Source organism: Asterias amurensis, chromosome 1 (genome assembly GCF_032118995.1).
Source record: "Asterias amurensis chromosome 1, ASM3211899v1".
In the NCBI taxonomy this organism is placed as follows: domain Eukaryota; kingdom Metazoa; phylum Echinodermata; class Asteroidea; order Forcipulatida; family Asteriidae; genus Asterias; species Asterias amurensis.
In genome coordinates, this window is record NC_092648.1 from 25,330,184 (window position 1) to 25,352,572 (window position 22,389).

The 22,389-nt window shown below is 38.3% G+C and overlaps 1 protein-coding gene across 2 annotated transcripts in view; it reads right to left on the reverse strand.

Annotated features, from left to right (window-relative positions):
* Positions 1-3,702: 3,702 nt before the first annotated feature.
* LOC139934343 (EH domain-binding protein 1-like) overlaps positions 3,703-22,389 on the reverse strand; it is an 86,611-nt gene continuing 67,924 nt past the window's right edge. For both annotated transcript variants that reach the window (XM_071928541.1, XM_071928532.1), the window contains 7 exons: positions 20,378-20,545; positions 19,150-19,304; positions 18,263-18,383; positions 14,939-15,032; positions 12,446-12,519; positions 11,567-11,681; positions 3,703-9,045 (listed from right to left, as the gene is read on the reverse strand). In XM_071928541.1, the coding sequence (XP_071784642.1) occupies positions 8,964-9,045; positions 11,567-11,681; positions 12,446-12,519; positions 14,939-15,032; positions 18,263-18,383; positions 19,150-19,304; positions 20,378-20,545 (809 nt within the window). In that variant the 3' untranslated portion in view covers positions 3,703-8,963. The remainder of the gene's footprint in view (positions 9,046-11,566; positions 11,682-12,445; positions 12,520-14,938; positions 15,033-18,262; positions 18,384-19,149; positions 19,305-20,377; positions 20,546-22,389) is intronic.

Genomic DNA, 22,389 nt, shown 5'->3' on the forward strand with positions numbered 1-22,389 from the left:
CAGCTTCATCAAATACGCAATCTTACAAATTGAATTGCAGATCGTCTCACGCCGTGGGTCTCTATAGCCTTTTCTCTCAAGCCCTGGCACTGGCAGGCAAAGCGCGCGGCGATGGTCGGCTGTTTTTTCCTCAATGTTTTCTTCTTCTACTCTTACTACAGAAATTCGGTGAATTTGACTTGACAGTGGAGAAGCTTTGGCATGCTTGGATGAGCATTAGAACATCTTGAGCAATAGCCATCAAGCTGAGCGGTTGGAAGACGCCCCCCCCCCCCCCCCCCCCCACACACACACAGCACTGGGGTTGTCCATAGAGGTAGAAAATACATCCTCCATGCATGGTCCAACTGATGACAGTTATTGGCGCGAAAATAAAAACCTGAAATTTTTGTGAGATCGCGTGAAGTTCGCTTTTTAACCGGTTCAAACAAATTCTGAAGATCCTGGCAGCCAAGAAAAGCTTCACTTCTGATGCTCCACGAAGTTGAAAGGCATACAGACATCGGTTTTCAAAACATAACTTTTGTGTGTTGTATTTTTTCGAGACAAAATGTGGATTTGTTGGGGAGAAATTAATACGAAATATCGTTTCACCGACACACAAGTAAACAGTTTTTGCAAAGAAAGAAATACATACACAAAGAGAAAGAAACAGCCACTAACACAAAACAAACACTTCATTAACAGGAAAATAGTATGAGTACACTTGTGCCATTCATGACAATGTGTATGCTATACATGGTGTGTGCAATGGTGGTAATGATTGGCCTAGGCACAGCCTCAGACTAGAGTCACGTATAACCTTGTATTCGCAGTCACATATCCCATTATTACAAAGAGTGACATTCGAATCATTCATGCAATTGTTACATCAAATCTAAAGGTACACAAATTTGTAGAACAATGGTGTTTTTTTCTTCCATTATTCTCTTGCAACTGCGATGACCAATATCGAGTTCAAACTTTCTACAGGTATATTTTGTGCATAATATGTTGAGATACACCAAGTTAGCATACTGGTCTTTAACAATTACCAATAGTATCAGATTCCTGGCAATCATCTTATGTGCCATGAGATAAAACCTATAATATTTGTTTTACTCATTCGGTATCAGTATGTGACAACACCCACGGTGTCAATTTTAACACCCATGCTTGTTTTGAGTGTTTCCATCTTACCAATGATAATTAGCATGAAAGCACCAACACTAACATTCGGGTTTTGGTTTTCTCTTACGGAGAGCTTGTTTTGGTATCTTAGTAACTCTTCTTGGCAGATGGAGAAGTCTCCATCATTGAGTTTCCGTAAAAAAAAGTAAGTAAATGAAAAAAATATAATGAAGTAACGTAGTATTCGAGAAACAGGTAATATCTCATTCAAATATTAAAAGTCTTTTAACAATTTTTAGGTATTTTAAATCACAAAAAAATTGTGAATCAAGAGTGTTGTGTCTTTCATTATTCTCTTGCAACTTCGATGACCAATCGAGTCAAAATTTGCACAGATTTATGCATATGTTGGGATACACCAATTGAGGATACTGGTCTTTGACAATTACCAAAGGTGCACCAATGCCTTAAAAACTATGAGCCAGTTGCGCCGTCAATTGAACATCGGTTGCCGAAAAGCAAAACGAGTCATAATATTCAAGCTTTACGGATTTATGAGTACAGAGATGATCAAGGCCCGGAGCTCTCGATAAACCCTTGGTGTTCCTCTTCTATTGAATTGGGGGGGGGGGGGGCGTGAGTTAGTTTCTTTGGGGGCCCATGACAGCCTTGCGAAGCCCAACAAACCTCTCTCTCTCAAGGAGATTTCCACGACTTCTCCTTTTTCTTTGGACCTTTTTTTTTTTTTTTCTTTTGCCAGCGGTGGGGATTAGAGTGCAGAGGGACATCGGTGTTCGTCTCCACTAATTTTACTGTCCAAACACTGGAGTATCGTGGATTTTCACCTCCTAATTGGTTTGATAATTAAAGCTGTAAAATTGAAACGACATTTCCCCCCATAAATGCTACATGGTCAGTTTGATACGATTGAATGTCAAAAGAAAAGGGCGGGGAAAACACGTCGTAAACGCTGTGGAGAAAGAAAGTTTCCATGTTCACGTAACATCGTAACTGGTATATTACATAATTGCGTTAATTTAAAGGAACGGGGTGGATTTCACAAAGCGTCTTATCTCGAGTTAGTCCTAATTTAGGACTAGCCTTAAGTTTTTAATGTATCCTGGACTATCCTAAACTCTTTGTTAAATCGAACTGGACACCTCTGGTAACTGTCAAAGACCAGCTTTCTCACTTTATGTATCTCAACATATGCATAAAATAACAAATCTGTGAAAACTTGAACTCAAATGGTCTTCGAATTAAGTTGCATGCAATAGAGAATAATGAAAAAGAAAACACCACTGTTGCACAAATTTGTGCGGTTTCATATGCCTAGACAAAATATTAAAAGACTTCAAGCATTTTAATATTATTTTGATTGAGACCTTATCTCTTTCTCAAAAACCATACTAAATCAGAGGGAGCCGTTTCTCCAGTGTTTTATATAACATCTCTCCATTGTTCATTAAGGTTTTATGCTAACATTTTTTTTAGTAACTACCAATAGTATCCACTGTCTGTAAATGGACTACTATCTTACTTATAAGACCACACTCAGCAAGTGCATTCTTAACACAACAACAACGTTACTAAATAAAGAGAATAGAATATACAACATCGACAAATGTAATATGAATAGACAAGTGCAAAATGTAGCATTAACTAAGAACAAGTGTTCAGACACAATGGCATCCACTCTTTAAAACAGTCAGTTGGGGGAAATACACTTTTCGTGTAATTTGTTACGGGGGTAGGCGGGACCTGCAGTTTAAAAAGGGGTCCCAACTAAACCTCTGCAATGAGAGCTACTGCTCTTTTCTGTGTTCTTCAACCACATCAGGGCTTGACATTTCCCTTACAAGTGCAGTGAACAGTGAACAAGAAAAAGTGTATAGGCCTGCATTCTCCATATGGTCCACAGCCCCATCAGATTGCATGCGAATACTGGATGGATGGGGGACGGAGATGAAGCAAGCCCCTATAATCAGGAAGTGACCATCTTCCCTTAGCTCCCGTATCTGCATCCGTTCTGTGCTCTTCTCTTTCCCCCTCAGAAGGGACACGACAGGAGCACGTATCGGTCTACTCTCTATACACTATACCCGGACCCTGGGGCACCTGTACTTGATGGTACCCGGCTGCCAAATGAATCGCGAGATGATTATCGTGATACACTCCATCTCCGTACTCCTCCCCACTTTCCCAGATATTCCAACCCCCTCGGTACCTTATCTCGACGGGGATGAGATGGTTGGATACGGTAGAAGAAGGAGGGGGAGAGAGGGGGGGGGGGTATCATATGGCCTCCATGCTGTATCAGCCTAGTGTACTATCCATCTCCAAGGCAGGTCGTACTTTCACACTGAAATGAATGACAGTGAATCGTGATAATAAAAAAAAAGCAAGATGGTGACAAGATATCAACATGTTAACGCGCGGAACAAAACTACACGGGCAAATTGTTTCATTTGACAGGCTCTTGACGCGGACACAGTCAAGCATGCATTGGAAAAGTCTCCGTAAAAAAAACTGATCACAAACACACAGAAATGATCACAATACAAGACACCATGATGTTTATAGTGTATGACCGCCGTCGGGGCGCCCGTGTTTTATTATCTTCATTATAACACAATTATGAAATTGACACCCAAAAGCCTGCAGTAAGATTCTACGTTGCGCATTTTCCGGGCACGCATGCAGTGTTCACAAACCGCCAATAATAAAGCTGTGCACAGCATTGATACCCTCTTTGAAACTATCCGATTGTGGCAAGATTATATCCCCCTTATGATACAAGAAAATGAATTGATAATACAGAGAATGTCCCATACAGTGATACTCTCTGAGCCGACAAATCCGCCGTCACCCCGCTTCTTTTAACGGTACACAAGCAGCGTGTATACCGCGGTGAAGTCAACGGACACATGGGACTCAGTCCCCCCGGAGTTCACCAAATCTAAATTTGATTTGATTTCCCCCCTCTCCCTGTCCCCCGTCTGTATCTCAAAGTGACGGTCTTAAAGCGACACGATTAATCAACAATACCAAGCAATTTCAATTTCCCTCAAACACAGCAACAACAATTTTCACGGCGGGTTGACACTTTGGTCGCAATGGGGAGAGAGGCAGGGAGAAAGAAAGCTTGAGTAGGAGAACAGAGTCAGGGGCATGTGTAGAGATAACAACAAAAAGGCAACCGCCTCGTTGGAGCATGATTATGATGGGGACACAATTAGAGATATTGCCGGTGTAGACTCGGGGAGGGTCCCGCAAGGGCATTTTGGAGTACGGTGCAAGCCGAACTCAATCTCCCGTAGTTGGTTTGAAATGAAGTAGGATGTTGAAGCTCTCACCTCTTATTTCCCAAAGTGTTCGACACTCGGGAATAGCTTGCCGACCGTAGATTGTGTCCTAGGGGTACTTATTAATTTCATTGCACGAAAAGGCAACACTCATCAGTACGGACGGGAACGTGTTTTTCTTAGCCATATACTTTTAATACAATTTTGTTCATAGCATAAACGCTATCATAACTCAATGACCACATACACTATACAGGGGGGATTTTTGCGAGGGTTTTTGTTGTTGTTGGGTTCAGAATCTGGTCTACATTTAAAAAAAAAAAAAGAGACGAAAAATAACAACTGAAATGAGTCTTCACTCGGTTTAATACAATTTTTAAATAAGTTACGCTTTGTATTGTTTAGATTAAGGTACGTCATGAGCCAATATTTCATGACAATATGAACATAGCATGGCTCTTGAGTGCTAGTTTAAGTTTTATTGGTTAAATAATTAAATTGAATAATTAATAAATTAATAGACAATATGGCGGACGCAGGCTTAGATATTTAAGCAGACAAACCTATCACTCATAACCAGCATGGCTAAGATTAAGAAGGTACAACATCGGGTATTTTGCAAACATCAGACACTGTGAGCCGATTGTTGTATGCAAAGAGTATGGCTTTTAGTTTGTGAATTCCTAATTTTTCTCGGGAATTTATTTCAGTACCCAAATTTCTGTTTATCAAGTTTGGTTTGTTGCGTGGGAAAGGTCTTTCATGAACCAATAAAAACAATAGTTTCCCACAATGTAAAATTGATCGCAAGTTGAGCGAGTATATATTCTCCTAGGCCTGACCAAGCTGAAGTAGAAGTTGACAAAACTGATGCCCAACCATGCAACCGGTATGTAGTTTTACCTTCGAAGATTTTTGGTATGGTGATTTCGGTTCCGCATACCTGTAATGCTTAATATTTTCCAAAGAGCAGGCCATACCCCAGAGCACAAGATGCAGTCATTAATATTTAGTTAGGCATTTACTCCCGTTAGTTGAATTTTTCAAAATAACTTAAGCAAATCTTGCACTTATTTTTTATTTAGGCGGCAAAATATCGATATTTCTATATACATTACGAACTAATCCAGTCCATTATTGTGTGTTTGTTAATTACAAATTGAGTTGCTTAATTGTGAATTATACATTAATTAACTATATGTGCATCTTTCATACAGCTTATCCTCTACCTAAAAGCCTTTCCAAAAATGCAGTTTTTAGTTTTAGTTCCCTTCACAGGAAGATAATTATATAACATTATAACACCACAAACAAAACCATGTTGAAAATAGACTCTGAAAACCTCCCATGTATACATTACCCACAGTGTTTAATATCATTATATGTACATACACCCATAACTTATTAACTGTCAATCATTTTTTTTAAACAGTCAACTCTATTATCACATAATATATATACTTTATACCATGCGCGTTACGTAACAATATCAAAGTTTGAATGCCCATAATATAATCATTAACTTGGACAGTTACAATGTATCACGCGCAAGACTTTGGAATAATATAAAAGGCACTAAACTTTGCTCTCTGCATTACGCGGCAACGTTTTTATTTTCTTCTAAAAAAAAAAGGTCTGTTGACTTCATTAATGCAGGCAAAACATTATTTTATCTGGCCATCTCTTTGTTTGTTTAAGATACACGACTTAACCATAACTTTATAAAACATATGGGACGGTACCCACAATGTTTTGTCTTAATCATTGATACATACACCACCGCAGGGCAATACACTTTTAAAGGAAAATCTACAACACATGGACCTCAACAAATTTCATTTTTTTTTTTTTTTTTACTTTTTAAAGTTTCAAATTCGATTGAACTTTTCGAGACACATAATGCATTGTAACCGTTTCTTTTGAAACACTTTTTTCTTTTTCTTTCGTCTTTTGAACAACATAAACAACCCTTTACAATAATTTATTTTACCGGCAAAGAAGAAGAAAACACCCTTATTTCAATTATTTTGTTTTAAATAACATCTTGCAATAAACGTGAATATCTAGCTTCACAAACAATAAAAAAGGGTGTTTACAATTCTGACGAAATGTAAACTAAAAACATAATTTGGTCTGAAGAATCTTAAACAGGAACTCAATGTTGCACACAAATATTTCTTTTGAAAGTTTTCATATGGGTCAACTAAACTCTACGAAAAAGCTGAATAATTGTTTTCTTTGAAAGACATCCCAGGCACTCTCTCAACATCATGGGGGAAAAAACTAAAGAAACTTATTTCTTGTAAAAAAAATGTAAAAAAGAAAAAAGGAAAAAAAAAACATTGAAAAAATAGTCAATTCCTGACGTGTCGACACTAGCAGAGTCTTTCTCAAAGGCTAAAATAACCTTTACGCATATTTCAAATCATCAAATTTCATACAATTTGGAGACAACAAGCAAAAAACAAGACGAAGACTCACGCACTTCCACTTTAAGTAGTACACAAAACAGTAGAAGAGTATCCCCAACTATAGTCACAATGAACCAGTCAAAACCCTGTGAATGCGTAATATTAATAACAAATCAACGTATCCACACACACACACAGAGGTCTTAAATTTTAAACCTGCCCTTAACAAGCCATAGAATACACAAGAATTACCGCAAAACAACAGCCATCAAATTTGTGGTTTATTTTCTTTCTTTGACCGGTAATCCTTCCCGATGGACAGTGTGGATGGACTCCGCGAGCCAACAACGTCCCTGCACACCAATGTCGCTAAAAACACATCAAAACCAAATAAAAAACCAACCTCGCACACTGCCGCTTAAAGTCCCAGAGATAACATTTGCCTTAACTAATGGCCAGCCCATTATACACAAAGAATACACCCCAAAGTCAGACAGGATGCGCGGGAGAAGTATTAGGGGAAAACAAACTGATACTGTTTGCTGCAAAGAAGCGAGAAGAACAAGATGAAAAGAAGAAGAAGAGAAAGAAAATCACTCAGCGAAAAAGACATCTTTTCTTACATTTGCATGAATAGCAAATCCTTGATAATTCCTAAGTGCTTCGGGACTTAGAAAGAGGGAAAAAGCTGTATTTTAATGACTTGCGGTGGTGAATGTGCATCAGGGTGGAAGGACTTGAACAGATGTATGAAGGGTGAACAGCAATTGAAAAGCCATCAATGAAGGGGGGGGGGGGGGGGTGGAATGACTGGTCATCCGCAAACCTTGCACTACAAATCAGAGAGCATCAAAACACGTCTCTCGTCTCTGCAGGTTAGTTCTGATGGTCAGGCGTTTGGTCATATGGAAACCTGGCGTTGGGAAATGTAAATCAATTTTGGGGGGTTTGTCTTTTATAGTCAACCTGTGATTTACTCTATCAGTGTAGTTTAGAAAGGGAAATATTGTCAACACAATGTTTAAAACAATAGTGACAAACATCATTCGTCTCTCCTATTACACCTGCTGTTTTGCATCATTAGTCATGGGCCAACAGTTCAACTGATTGCAACGATATGAACACAGTGATGATTACATAAAAGGCATTTTGTTCACTCTCTGTCAGACAAGAATGACATCTATTCAAAGATTCCGCTTTCGGGAATTCAAACCGTTGGGGTCTGCGCAAACACAAGCTAAACTGGGTATAGGTACAACATTGGCCTTTGGGAGAGCAAACTCGTTTCTATCTTTGGTTTTTGTGTTAAAAAACTTAAACAATGTATGACTCCATTGTGAGAAAAAAAAACAATTCTCAGGGTCCAGCCATCTCCTGAAGACGATCAGATCATACTGATTTAAACATCGAGTTGCTACACTACCGATTCTTTTCAAAACAACCACAGCTCATTCAGCGATTTCATGGCCTTACTGGACTGAATGTCTTGTTGTGTTATTACCTTGTCTAGAAGTCACTTTGCTAGAGCTGTCTTTTTTCCATTTGAGAAAAAAAATTAGCTGTTGCAAACAACTTACCAACGAAATGGACCAAACGGTATAAATGCAAAAAAAAGTTAATGGCCTTACGTGTCGACCCTAGCAGAGTCTCCCTCGCAGGCTTTCTTTTCATTTGGTCACCATGATCTGACGGTATTTTAATTAGGTGATTGGCCTGTACTGACCCTTCAACCATATTTCAAACACTCGTAGTAGAACAACCAACAATGCTGTGCCATATTTTATTTATATCTGTAATTATCCTATTACATCAATTATCCCATCTTTTTAAATCCCAATTATATCAGGACTTTTTATTTTAATAACAGACTATCCATCCATTCATCTCCCAAGAATTGCATCTTTCCTTCCAGCCGTTAAGCAGAGAACATTGCTAAGCAAAACCTTCTGATAGACAAAATCATCGCAGAGAACCAGTTACAAACAGAATGCTTTACTTGGCGTTTCAGCTGGTAACCTGCTTCTTCTGAGCAAGATTTGTCTATGCCAAGCGCTTTGTTCCATGCATTGGGGGGGTGGGGCGTTCAGAGAGTTTTTGACAACTAGCCAAGTCTGGGCCCCTGACTGCTTGAGTGTTGTTACTGAATGGAACATTTCTCCTCCTTCCGTCTGCTCCGTTTCCTCAGCATGTTGTCTAGATATTCTGCTTCCTCTTCGGCTCTGTGGACACAAACAAATAAATTTTAAAGTAAGATTATTTTTCCTATCATTTATACTGATACATAATTTTTAATAATTAGGTCCTGTAGAATTAGAATCTGTAGCTCTGTCAAGTGAAAGAGCATTGAGGGATGGGATAGCCATAGCAGAACCCTTAGCAATAGCCGTAGCCAGAGCAACAGCTGCAGCTGTAGCAGCACCCTAAGCAACAGCTGTAGCCAGAGTAACAGCCGTAAAATGTAGCCGTAGCTGCTGCCACAGAGGGATAGAATTTCCACAACAGCACCCTTAGCAGCAGCCACAGCCAGAGCAACAGCCGTAGCTGAAGCCGTAGCTGCTGCCACAGAGGGATAGAATTCCCACAACAGCACCCTTAGCAGCAGCCATAGCCAGAGCAACAGCCGTAGCTAAGGCTGTATAGTTGCTGCCACAGAGGGATAGGATACCCACAACAGCACCCTTAGCAGCAGCTATAGCCAGAGCAACAGCCGTAGCTGTAGCCGTAGCTGCTGCCACAGAGGGATAGAATACCCACTGCAAACCCTTAGCATAGCCATCTGTACAGCCACAGCCTTAGTAGTACAACAATAAAACACCCACAGGGTTTGTGATTTTCATTTGTGCACTTTATAGGGAATAAAAGTGACATAGCTCACATGAACTTGTTCACCTCAGATGAAGCTGATTTTCTTTCTTCCATTGTGCCTGAAAATTTGTAGCATCTACTGACCCAAAACGCTTTGTACAGTTCTTTAAGAAAGCCTTTTTAATAATTTGTGTATTTTTTTTTCTTTTTAGGCTATAAAAAATAGAGAAAGAAGCTTGAATCTTTGAGGGTAGAGTATGAACCCCGATCAATTAAAAACGACTAGCTCGAGACAACCTGGACATAAATCATTCGGTAGCGGACTTCTTAATACCGCTCTATTTGCTTGTACTTAATGGGCAGGGTATTTTCCAGAACATCTGAGCTTGGGATAATGACTTTAAAATTCATGCTAATGTGCCTGTAAATCATACGATACACAGCCCACGAGGTCCCTGGCTGGATTCAACCCCCCTCTCTCCTTCCATTGCTCCTGGACCATCCAGCCCGATGTAGGGGGGTCGATAGCCTCCCTCAGCTCGGGCACTAATCCTCGTAATCACGGCCCTCCCAAGTGTCCTATTTCACTGATGCACCGGTCCCCATCAAAAGACCCAACAAAAGGAATCAAAGTTAGACTGTACTCGCCGATGAAAAATTCATCAAGCACTCGTAATCCTACGTTCATTAAAATTTCATTGATGGCACTGACTGCTCGATTTTGTATATTTTCTCCCCTCCCCCCACAAACAGTAACATTTCGGCAGGACGTCTCGAGGCAGCACGGAAGAGTTTCTAAAAGCCGGAATGGAAATTCTTTAAAATAACGTCAGTACACGGCCACCTGATGGTGCTAGTACAGGTAAAGGGGGGAAGTTAAGTTTTTTTTTTAGCGAATGAAACGAAACGACCACTAAACAATGATTGATGCCTCGTGGCTCAGCAGGAAGGGAAGGGAGAAAGAAAAAATAATAAATGACAACTTGGAAGCTTTGAGCTACTCTGAGTCTATGGTCAATCAGGGACCACTGGGACTCGTAAATATGTAATGCCGGGGATTTGTGAATGGCATATCGCGTCAGAGATTTGTCAACAAAAAGGAAGAAAATTGTATAGCGAAATATATTATCTTCTGACCGAAGCACCCCCCCCCATAAAAAGATGAAGAATAATAACAATTAAAATAAAATAAGTAAATCAAATAAAAAATCCGAAAAGGTTCATGGATTCAGCCCCCCCCCCTGCAGTACAAGCACTTTACTTATTTAAAACAGACTTTCTTTTCTTTTCAGGGTTGAAAAGCCATTTGAGGTTGAATACTATTAAACACAGCCATGGGGTTGGATTTTACTTATAAAAACAGGAAATGGTCAAAACTATTACACACAAGAACTAACATTTTGAGAAAACATTCTCATAGTGATCAAAGGTGACACAGTGACTTGTTCCTGGGCTGATGTCGTTTCTTTCCCTTACGACCAACAAGCTACAAACATTGGGTGTCAGATACTTTTCATCGATCCATCCCACCAGCTTATGGAAAGCTTTGCCACAACTCGACACTAAACTGGATTGAGAGTCAATACTTTCATATTTATTTTTATTATGTCTTTAAAGGCACTTTAAATTTGAAATTTTGACTCAATTGGTCATCAAAGTTGCAAGAGAATAATGAAAGAAAAACACCCTTTTCGCACAAATTTGTGTGCTTTCAGATGCCTTAAAAGGGCTTCAGACCAGAAGTCTTTTAACATTTGAGTGAGAAAATACCTCTTTCTCAAATACTATACTACTTCAGCGGGAGCTGTTTCTTACAATGTTTTATACTATCAACAGTCTCCATTGCTCCTTACCAAGCTAGTTTTTTTACGCTAACAATTATTTTGAGTAATTAACCAACAGTGTATAACTCCTAGTTTATCTTCATCTACTTACTCCCTTTCTTGGGCGTCCAATTGCTGAACTAACTCGTCTCTCTTGTTGACCAAGATGACAAGATCTTCAAGAAGGAGTTGCTCTCGTCTTTTCTCCTCCTCGGTCTTTTGCCAATCTGTTTTGAGTGTAGAAAGAGACTTCAGTTTCATCTCACTTGTTTTAAAGGAATTTTTTAAAATTGTACTTTTCTGTATTTGATTTGCATACCTGCTTAAGAAATCAGTTACCTTAAAGGGATTGTATATCTTTGGTTTTTGGAATTGAGATATCTTCCAAAAATCCGGTCCGATTTTGTCCACCGGAAAGAATAATCGGGGTGATTGGAAAACACAACTACTCAGATTCAAAGATTCAAAACCTATATTTTTTGTTTTTACCTGACAACAATACTTCTGTGTGAAATGTTTTTTAGAAATGCTTTTTACTATCCAAAACTGCTGTACGCCTCTAATCCAAAAGTTTCTTACTGCCATTAATTTTAAAAGAGTGATTACCAATCAGATACCTTCCCTTTAACAGACCTTTGGTTGCATTGGATTTGGGTACAGCGTCTTGTTCCTGGTGAGTGAACGTCTACTTTGAGTAGATTTTTACAAAGTAGAGCTACTTTTGCAGATTGTTTTTAAATCTCAGCAGTCTTCCAAACAAAATCCTCTAATCTCCCAAAATGGAATCAGTCTAGATACCATTGTATCAATCAAGTCAAATCATAACAACATCAAATTAATTCAATCTCTCAAACTTGATCTCATCTCGGAAAACATCTCCTTTAAGAATTGAGTTTCACATAGACAGAGCCGCTTCTCAACTCATTGTCTCATCTTCATTACTTGAGATGGACGACGTCAAGATGACACAACCGTCTTCTACTACCCTTACCTTCAATCTCCATCATCTTCCGCAGCTCCCGATTCAACATCTCAAATTTCCTCTCTAAGTCATGCTCCTTCTCCCTGGACAGTCACAGATGGGAGAGAGAGAGGGAAGAAGCAAGAAAAAAAAGGGTCAAAAAAGGAAATCAGGACACAAATTGATTAGATTGGTTGGGCATTTAGGTAGGCGCACGAAGAAGCAAAAAAAAAAAAACAGTGAGGAAGAGTTATTTTTCTTCACTTGAGGACCCCGTAATAACAATTTGAAGCAACTCCCTTATGTAATTATATCAATTTGACCTAAGGCCTCCTAGGATTGGAGGATGTATACATGCCAATTCTGTTAGTCCTTCGTGCAGTGACACACATACTGTTCAATTTGAGCGAAGGGTCTGTATAAGGATAGGGAGAAGCATAGAGAGAGAGGGGGAAGGCGACCACTAATCAAATTGTCAGTTATAAATTTGGCTGATTATTGCAAAATGATGAGAAGTCAACGAGTAGTACCAATGCTTTGACCAATTGGCTGGGCACAATAGCAAACAAAATTTAACTACTATAAACCCTAAACTACATATAGATAAATGGCAATTAATATTTCTATTTAATATTTTTTTTAATATTTTACTAAAATATTGTTAGGCCTAATATTACAAAACAAACTCATTGAAAAATACAAAATCTCAATGAGATTAGGCTCTGCACCTTTGTGTTAATATGACATAAAGCTGTGAGAACTTTGGTAAGTGCCGGTTTAATTAAATTTAAACTTCTATGAAGGGTAACAGAACCAGAATGGAAGGAAAAAACATTCTCAAAATTGAGAATTGGGATACCCACAGTTTCTAGAAAATTAGATTATTCATTAATGGTGGGCTCCTAAAATTTAAACTTTTACGAAAGGAATATAGAAACAGAGAATGGAAGGGGAAAAAAACACTCTCAAGTTGAGAACAGGGAAAACCGCAGTTGCTGGAAACTGCAACAATGTGTCAGTCTAGGCTCAATGAATGGAGGGATCTTGTTTAGTGCCATATGGGCCATGTGGCATATCCTCAATCCAGCAGAGTCGCTGGCCTGTCTGTCACAACGGCAAAGCGAGACGGAAAAGGAGGTAAAAGCTTGCCTGAGTGTATTACAGCCAGCGAACAGAGGGGCCAGGCCCTCTTTAAGCCCCCACGCTGGGCTCTAGTGCCCAGCTACCTGCCGAGTTACTACACCCTTGCTATTCAGTCTGCCACACTGGACAACTGCGGCCTCCATAGTAATCCATCAACAGAATACAAGAAGTCACTCAACAATGTACTGGGGGACATATTTTATTTTCTGTCGAGGGCCAGTGCTCAACCACGACACACACACACACACACAAAAACCTCTCCGGTTTGTGTTACTGTTATTCTTTTATCTGGGAGAGTGTGTTAGCGGGTGCCCTCAATTGGAAAAACTTATTCATGAGAATTGCAAATTGCGTCAGGAGTTGTGTTTATATAGATGTCAAATTAGTTTTGAGATCAGGCAGCACAATGGCAGTCATTCGTTTACAATTAGGTTTTTGGGCTACCTAGTTCCCAAACATCAGATCAGTGATGTATGGTGGATATAAACTACTATGCTGGCTGAAACATCCGACAAAATAAACAGAAACAAGCTCTTTTTGAGATTCAGAAATCAGATTAAATCAAAATTTCACACGTTAACCAGTATCAACACATTCATTTCCCCCAGTGTAAATTTGTTTTATTACATATATAACAAATTTGTTTAAATCTCATGGATAGCTACCTAGTTCCCAAACATCAGATCAGTGATGTATGGTGGATACAAACTACTATGCTGAATAAACCATCCGACAAAATTAACAGAAACAATCTCTTTTGATATCAGCAAAAATTAGTGAGAAAGATTCAGTAAACCCCAATTTCACCCATTAGCCACTAACAACACAATCATTTCCCCCAGTGTTAATTTGTTTGATTAAATATATATCTAACCAAAATTGTTGAAATCACATGGATAACATTAGTTATTGTCAGTGACCAGTATCCACACTTTGTGCGACCCAACATACACGAAACAACAAACTACGACAGTTTAAGCTTAACCAGTCACAGGCATCACAAGAAAATTGTGGCAAAAAGAAGAAAAACCTTATTGATGTTTTATATATAACCCACAACCCCTGTAGTGGTTTGGAGATTTTCGCATGCGCTGGAAACTCTTCATGTACTCTCAGTTCCTGTATACATTATAGCGCCCTCTTCATAGAATAAACCACTACTAAAGTGAGCGCACTTGAGAATGTCCGCACAACGGTTAATATTTTAATGCATTGTACTAGTGCAATTCAACCTATCTGTTCCCATATTGTACATTCGTTTAAATATTTTTTTTTAATGAAATAAACCAACAAATATATTTCATGCCTTCCTGCAACTTCCCTTACGGGTATCATTTGATTCTGATTAAGCATGGAGAAGTCAACATAAATTTTACTTACATGGCGTTAAGCTGCTCCTCTCTGCGTATAAGTGCGTTCTTTTTATTCACCAACTCAAACCACTCGTTCATTAACTGGGCCTCATCGTCAGTGCCTGTAACAATCAAGACCATTGTAATTTAGAGATCGATACAAACAATTGGATGATCTGAATCTCTTTTTTTACTATGTATTTTTTTGTAAATAATAATTATAATCTAAATCTAAGTTATATAGTCGGCAAAGCATCCTTACGAAAACCACGCACCAAATTTTTGTACAGCAGAATTTTTAATTTTAGACGTTGCAGGAAAACAAACCTATAGAAAAAAACAACGAAGTCAGGTAGGGACTTAAAAAAACCAATCCACATGCTAGGGACTGAAAAACCCAATCCACATAAAAGGCTTTGGTCAGGGATCGATTCGGGTTCCACAAAGGTGAAAGGCAGGGACAGAAACCACTGGGCCATCTCTGTAGTAAGCCATTTGCCAGTTCCAGGTCTGGTACCAAGACTTCTCCTCACAAGTCAACACTCAAATTGGATTACACAGACTAAATTTAACATTGATATGTCACATGGTTAGGGGCAAGCCTTTGTATTCGTCATGGCCGAGCATTTTTAACACTGCTCTTAAACCAACTTTTAATTATGAACACCCCCATGCTAAAAACTACTGATGCCAAACCTTGGAACCAAAACAAACAAACAAACAAACAAACAAACAAACAAACAAACAAACAAACAAACAAACAAACAAACCATCAACCAATCAATCATAAACAATTTATATAGTGCCTAAATCAAAGGTTTGGTCATCGGCGCTGAGGCAAGAAGAAAACACTAGCCAACAAGGTTATTGAGTGGCTGGTTTACACTTTTAAATTAATGTATTGCTCAAATTAAAATTTATGTGAATAAAGTATCTGATCATATACAAACATAGCAGTACAAAAGATAGGCAGACATTACAATACATAAGTTGCTAGACTTTAAAATGTAACATCCATACTACAACAAAACATTCTCAATTGATCTTTAAAACAACATAATTCAAGAAATAGTCATTACTTCAAACAACGCTGCTAATTAGAACACTTCTAAAGATCTTGAATGCAGATGCCAATGAAAAGAGCATCTTTTTTTTTGGGGGGGGGGGGAGGGGAGAAGAGAAAAAAAAAAAAACTAAACTGGAGGGGAAAAAGGAGGGCCTTGGCTGCTACAATAACTGATGGTTTGATTGCAGGAGAGTCCTTGGTACATTCATGGTACATTGTAGACAGCCGCTCGCTGTGCCTAGCACACAAGGACTGCCGAGTTGACACTCAAACTAAACACCTATCACACACAATGTCCCACATCAGCTTCCAAGCATACTTGACTATGAGTCCCCTTCAGCGCCTGGACAGCGTGGAGGGAGAGGGGGGGGGGGGGAGGTGACTGAGTCCAAGAGGGGACAGGTACTACAAGGTCTCTCAGCCTGGTGGCTTGTAAAGGACACTCTCTTTTGTCTCACAGGGTTTCTTAAATACTATGGGGTCACGTAGTATTGCGACTACCACGCATAGCCGTCAGAAGAAAACAGTTAATCCCTTCATTCCAAGGAACACTGAGTTAAAGAAAGTGGACACTATTGGTAATTACTCAAAATAATTATTAGCATAAAACCTTACTTGGTGATGAGTAATGGGGAGAGGTTGATAGTATAAAACATTGTGAGAAACGGCTCCCTCTGAAGTGACGGAGTTTTTGAGAAAGAAGTAAGTTTCCATGAATTTGATTTTGAGACCTCAGAATTAGATTTTGAGGTCTCGAAATCAAGCATCTGAAAGCACACAACTTCGTGTGACAAGGGTGTTTTTTCTCTTTTATACATGTAGTAGTTGTCTCTCAACTTTGACAACCAATTGAGCTCAAATTTTCATAGGTTTGTTATTTGATGTATATGTTGAGATACATCAAGTGAGAAGAATGGTCTTTGACTATTACCAAAGGTGTCCAGTGTCTTTAACAAGTCAGACAATAGGGAGACTTATATCATTTGAAAATGTAAACATAATATTTCATCACTGAATTAGTTTAGAACCAGCACTTCATCTCAGGGCAGGGTCTTACATAAGCTCTCAAGTCTTACATATTTTAAAGGGAAAGTATACCTTTGGTTTTTGGATCCGTTCAATTGGTTCCATACTATACAAATGTAAAATAAAACTAATTTGTGAAACTTTCATTTCAAAAAGTGGTTGTGTTTTGGAGATATCGCCGAAAAATCTCAACAGAAATTTAACAGGTCTAATGCTTTGTTTTGAAAGGGCAAGGTTTTCTCCCTGGTAAATGGCTCCTCAATGGGGAATTTAAATGCCTTAAATTGTTTTATATTGATCTTTATTTAAAAAAAAAAAAAAAAACGGAACAAGCCCCATACCCTGGTGAAGGGTTCCAACAATAACAATATCTAAACATATAATAATACAACAAAGAAGGAGAGGTAAGCTAGAACAAATATCAAATAATGTTTAGGTTTCCTTTCACCTCACAGCCAAGACTATGTACTTGGCAGCACAATTCAGAATGGTTTTATCCTGAGAGCTCATAAGGAAAATAAATGTTGTCCTTCACAGGTAAGATACTAAAATATGTGTAACTTTTAGTAATGGTATCATACAATTTCTTTCTGAATACAATAAACATTTGGCAAAAAGAAATCTTGAAATTAATTTCCAAAAAAGAAACCCAAAAATCATGAAGATCACAGATTTACATAAAACTTACACGATCTAATGATGATGATAGTTGAAAACATCCATTAAAATATTTCTGTCTGAATTGTCATATTTGATGAGAAATAAATAATCCAACTTCGTGTTTGGAGTTTTTATTTTTGGATCAATGCAATGCAAAATTTGTAATCGTTTTTTTTTTCACTATTATCTCGTGACCCAGATGGCCGATCGATCAGTTTATATATATGGTGGATTACATAAAGTGCTTACACTGCCAGCAACTGTGTTGATAGCAAAAAACAATTCTGGAATGTTCCTTTAAACATGTTAAATAAGCACTGTAAACTCGGTACTCCCCCCCCCCCAACAATTCCTGCAGAATTTTAAATCCTCAAAAATTATATAAATTGGTGGGATTCTAACCAGGCTCAGTGTTTAGTGGTAAGACATCTGCTCTAGAATGCTCTAAATTGTGGGTTTGGATACAATGTTGAACATTTTCATCTAAACTTGTATTGAAACTTTGCAAAGGGCACCACAGCACAAGCGCAGGCCGCCACAGCAAAACAAATTGTTTGTGCAAGTTGATTTGGGGCTCTAGTCCCTAGCTTCTATACGTACCATCTTCCATAGCTTTCCTGAGTGCCTTCTCCACAGTGGACGCCCTTTCATCGATCTGCTTCTGCTCTCGCTCAAGAACGGCATATTCTCCCAGGATGTAGTCATTGGTGTCCATCAATTCCTACAATGAGGTAAAGATGACGGATTAAAGACGCAGGAAAGAGACAACCTTCAGCGCTAAGGTTACTGCTATTATAATCTTGCAAGGAATCATCTGGAATGCTTTAAGGAAACTATTGAGACGCTAAGGAACCCCAAGGTGAAGGGAAATGCAGATGGCATTGAAGGGTTCAGTCTTATACTCAAGAAAGTAAACCTTTATATGTAGACCTTTATGCATTGACATCACACACTGCTGCCATAGGTTATGCTTATTGCTTATTTTTGTTACAACCAATGGTGTTGTATTTTGGATGTAAAAAAAAACAAAAACTTGTTAGCATAATTGTTAGCATAAAATAATAAACAGACTTCAGCTGAAGTCTTTTATAATGCATCTGAAAGCACATATTGTGCAAAAAAAGATGTTTTTTTCTGTCATTATTCTCTTGCAACTTCAATGATCACTTGAGTCTAAATTTTCACAGGCTTGTTATTTTATGCATATGTTGGGATACACCAAGCAAAGTTGCTGGTCTATGACAATTACCAAACGTGTTCAGGGTGGATTTCACAAAGAGTTAAGACTAGTCTTATCTCGAGTTCTCATCCTAACTTAGGACTAGCCACATGTTTTGTATATCTCCTAGGACTAGTCTTAAGTTAAGTTAGGACTAGTCCTAACTCTTTGTGAAATCGACCCCAGTGCATTTAATACATGTATGTACCATACTGCTATTTACGCCGTGTCAACCACTTTTAATTTCTTAAACCCCGCCCTCTTGTACCTCCTCATCCAGTGCATTGTTTATCTCCTCTGTGGGCGTGACATCCTCATCAGGACTTGCCGCCTCATTTTCAAGGTTGCTATCCTTGGAATCATCCCCCTCCGTCTCCAAATCAGGTTTAGACTCCGATTCAGGAGTTGATGGTGAAGTGTCGTCTGAGGGTGTTAAGATAGATAGATAGATAGATAGATAAAATGGTTTATTCAAAAATTGTCCTCACAGCACAAAGGCTGAATTACAACAATTTTACATAAATTTAAAATTTAAAAGTTAAATAGAAGGTAAATTGGTAACAACAAATAAAAAAATATGTGAAATAGTTAAGCCACGCCCCTAAATTTACACATTGAAAATTGCACATTGAAATTGAATTACTTTTACTCAAAAATGGTGTGACAATACAACAAAATAACAGACAAGAATTGAAAATGTTATAATCAAGAAAAACAAGCAAAAGACCAATTAAAATCTGAACATCAATTAGATAAAAGCAGGCCATTGATTGTTAAAAGTAGGATGAAAGATAATGATGACTTTTTTGGCAAAGTTATTGAGAAAGATAAAATACAAGGTCCATATGAAAGTTTCAGCTGAATACAGTGTCTACTTAGCTGTACCCGCAAGTTTACCAGAATTTATAGTTTATTCTTATCCTTCACACCATGCAAAGCTTCATACATCACTTACAGTGTCTAATTGCTAAGCAGAAAAAAAACGAAAAACTGTCCCGGTATTTTCACAACTAGAACATGGAACTGGCCACAACATTCGCAAATGGACACCAACCATAAAATTACTATAAGCTCAAGGCATATATTTGACTAATGAAACTGTTGTTTTTTCAAACTTAACAACAATCATCAAGATTGTCAATAAAAGACAGTGGTGGTACATGTACCTCTATCGAACAGTCAAAATTCTGAAGTCTGAACAAATGAGAAAAAAGGGGAATTGTTCACAATTCTAAAAACCAGTTGAATTTTCTTCAGTTTGTTTTCCATAATTTGTTGTTGTTAATGAAAAATATTTTGGTTTTCTTAAAACTTACTTTTACTTGCCATTCGCAACACGTACTTTCTTCTCCAATAAACCTTTACTGAATCGAGCTAAATTGAACATTTGTATCGCACATGATCATTCAAAATACAATGGACAACTAGCCAGCACAGCCCTAACAATAAGTGCATAACCCAAAAGCTTCAGACCAGAACATGAGTGGGAATCCAACCTGTTGGTTTCGTAGCCGACGCTGGTTGTACAAGATCCGAGAAGGATTGCAGAGATGTTCTCTTCGCCACGCTGCCTCTTGATAATCTCTTCAACTGTTGACTGTCAATCGTGTCTTCAGCTGGGGGTTCCGGCGTTTCTTGTTTCTTTGGCGCTTCAATCTTGTCTCCTACGCAACAAGATCAACAAGTAATTGTTAGGGTTTCGGCAGAGTTTAAGGAAATCGCCCAGCCATTTCTACCGACCTACATTGTCAAACTGGAAGTCTTCAAACTTATCCAAAGATAAACTTGAAACATTTTTGGGTGTTGATTTAGCCATAAATGAGACAACTGTCCTTTTTGAAATGCTGTGTCGGCTTGGGCCTCTTCTCTCACATTTTTAATGTGCAATTTTTGTATGGGGGCTCTAACATGCAGCCAGAGCGTGAACCATAGTCATTTCTTAAGCCATAAGCCATAGCCCAAGGCCCAAGCTGAAGCCATGTTTTAGTAAGGAGGGGCCAAAGACCAAAACACCAAGCATGATATTTGGTTCTTGGGAAAAAGTTAGGAAGATTTTATCAAGTAGAAGGGCTTACCTACATGCACACATGGTGTAGACTTAAGATACTTTTTAAGGCCTTATTAATAACACTTTTTCTGATTTATCCAAAGCTAAAAAAAAATAAAAATGGAAAACAGACTAAAGTAGGAGGAATATCGAGCCTGAAACACTCAATATCCCTCATCTTCAAATAGAGAATGTTTTGGACTCCAGTGACACCAGGATCAGTCTTGTTTTAGGGGGCTTCGGAACAAAGTGAAAGACACTAGTTGTTGTTGATGTTGTTGTTGATGTTATCAATAAAGCAAACAAAATGGCAATACCTTACATTACAAAGGTTATAATTATTGCATGCATTGATTAAGGTTGTCAATGGTTACGATCAAAACGACACAAGTTAGCAAGGTAGCAACTGATCGGTTATTTTTGTTGTTGGTTACACAGTTTAAATTCTTCACATTTTGATGTTAGGTTTTACCAAATACTAGTAATCCTTCCTGTGATTAAATAGATGGTTAGGTTTTTAAAAATGGAAGTTAGTTTTTTTAAAATGGAATGAAAAGATGTATGTTTATAATAATAGACCATGTGACCAATGACATCTTGTATACTAAATAGCCACAAAGCCTGACACTCTTGCAGGCACGATTCGTAGGCTACACGGAAGCCCAACGGAAGAAAAAGCCTCATAACAACTTATACTGTTTTGCTTTTACAGAAACCTAATCATACACAAACCCGCACCAGAAAGCATTCAATCTTACATTTTTGTAGATTGCACTTTGATTGTGATTTTTGTCAACATTTTGATGTAAAGAAAAAGGGCACATCTTAAAAAACCTTGTTCAGCTGTTACTTACATGTATATAGCTCTTGAATTTATTTGGAAAATTACGACACAGAGTGTCAAATTTCCCATGGAATCAATGTTGTATCTTACCTACCAGAAAAGGACCTTGAATGTGCAAGGTTATTCTTTATCAGTAAGCAAAGGTTACATGATCTATACACTGAGCAACAACCAGTGTTAATAGAGTTATTGAAAACACATTCTGATAGAAATGACGAACACCTGATGTTAATGTGAAACACGTCCCATGACCACTTCACACAACACAAACATTTAGATGGTATTAACATTACGTTCAAAGTGTTTAGTGTGCAACACATTGACAAGTTTAAATGGCTCAGCTGCCTAGTTGGTTGTGGGTTCAAATCCCAGCTGCGCAGCCTGTGTTTTTATTCTCTGTGGTTCCAAAATCTGTACGCCTTTCACTTTGAAAAGTAAAAAGCGGATAACAGTTTTAAACTCCGTCATTTTATGTAGAGACACACTCATGTACAGCAAAAACCACCACAATATTTACAGGTGATTTTGATTTGGTATAAAGTTGTATAGATCACAGATTACCAGGATCTTTTGGGATCATCATACAGGAACAGTTAGTCATACAGTCTAAAGGATTA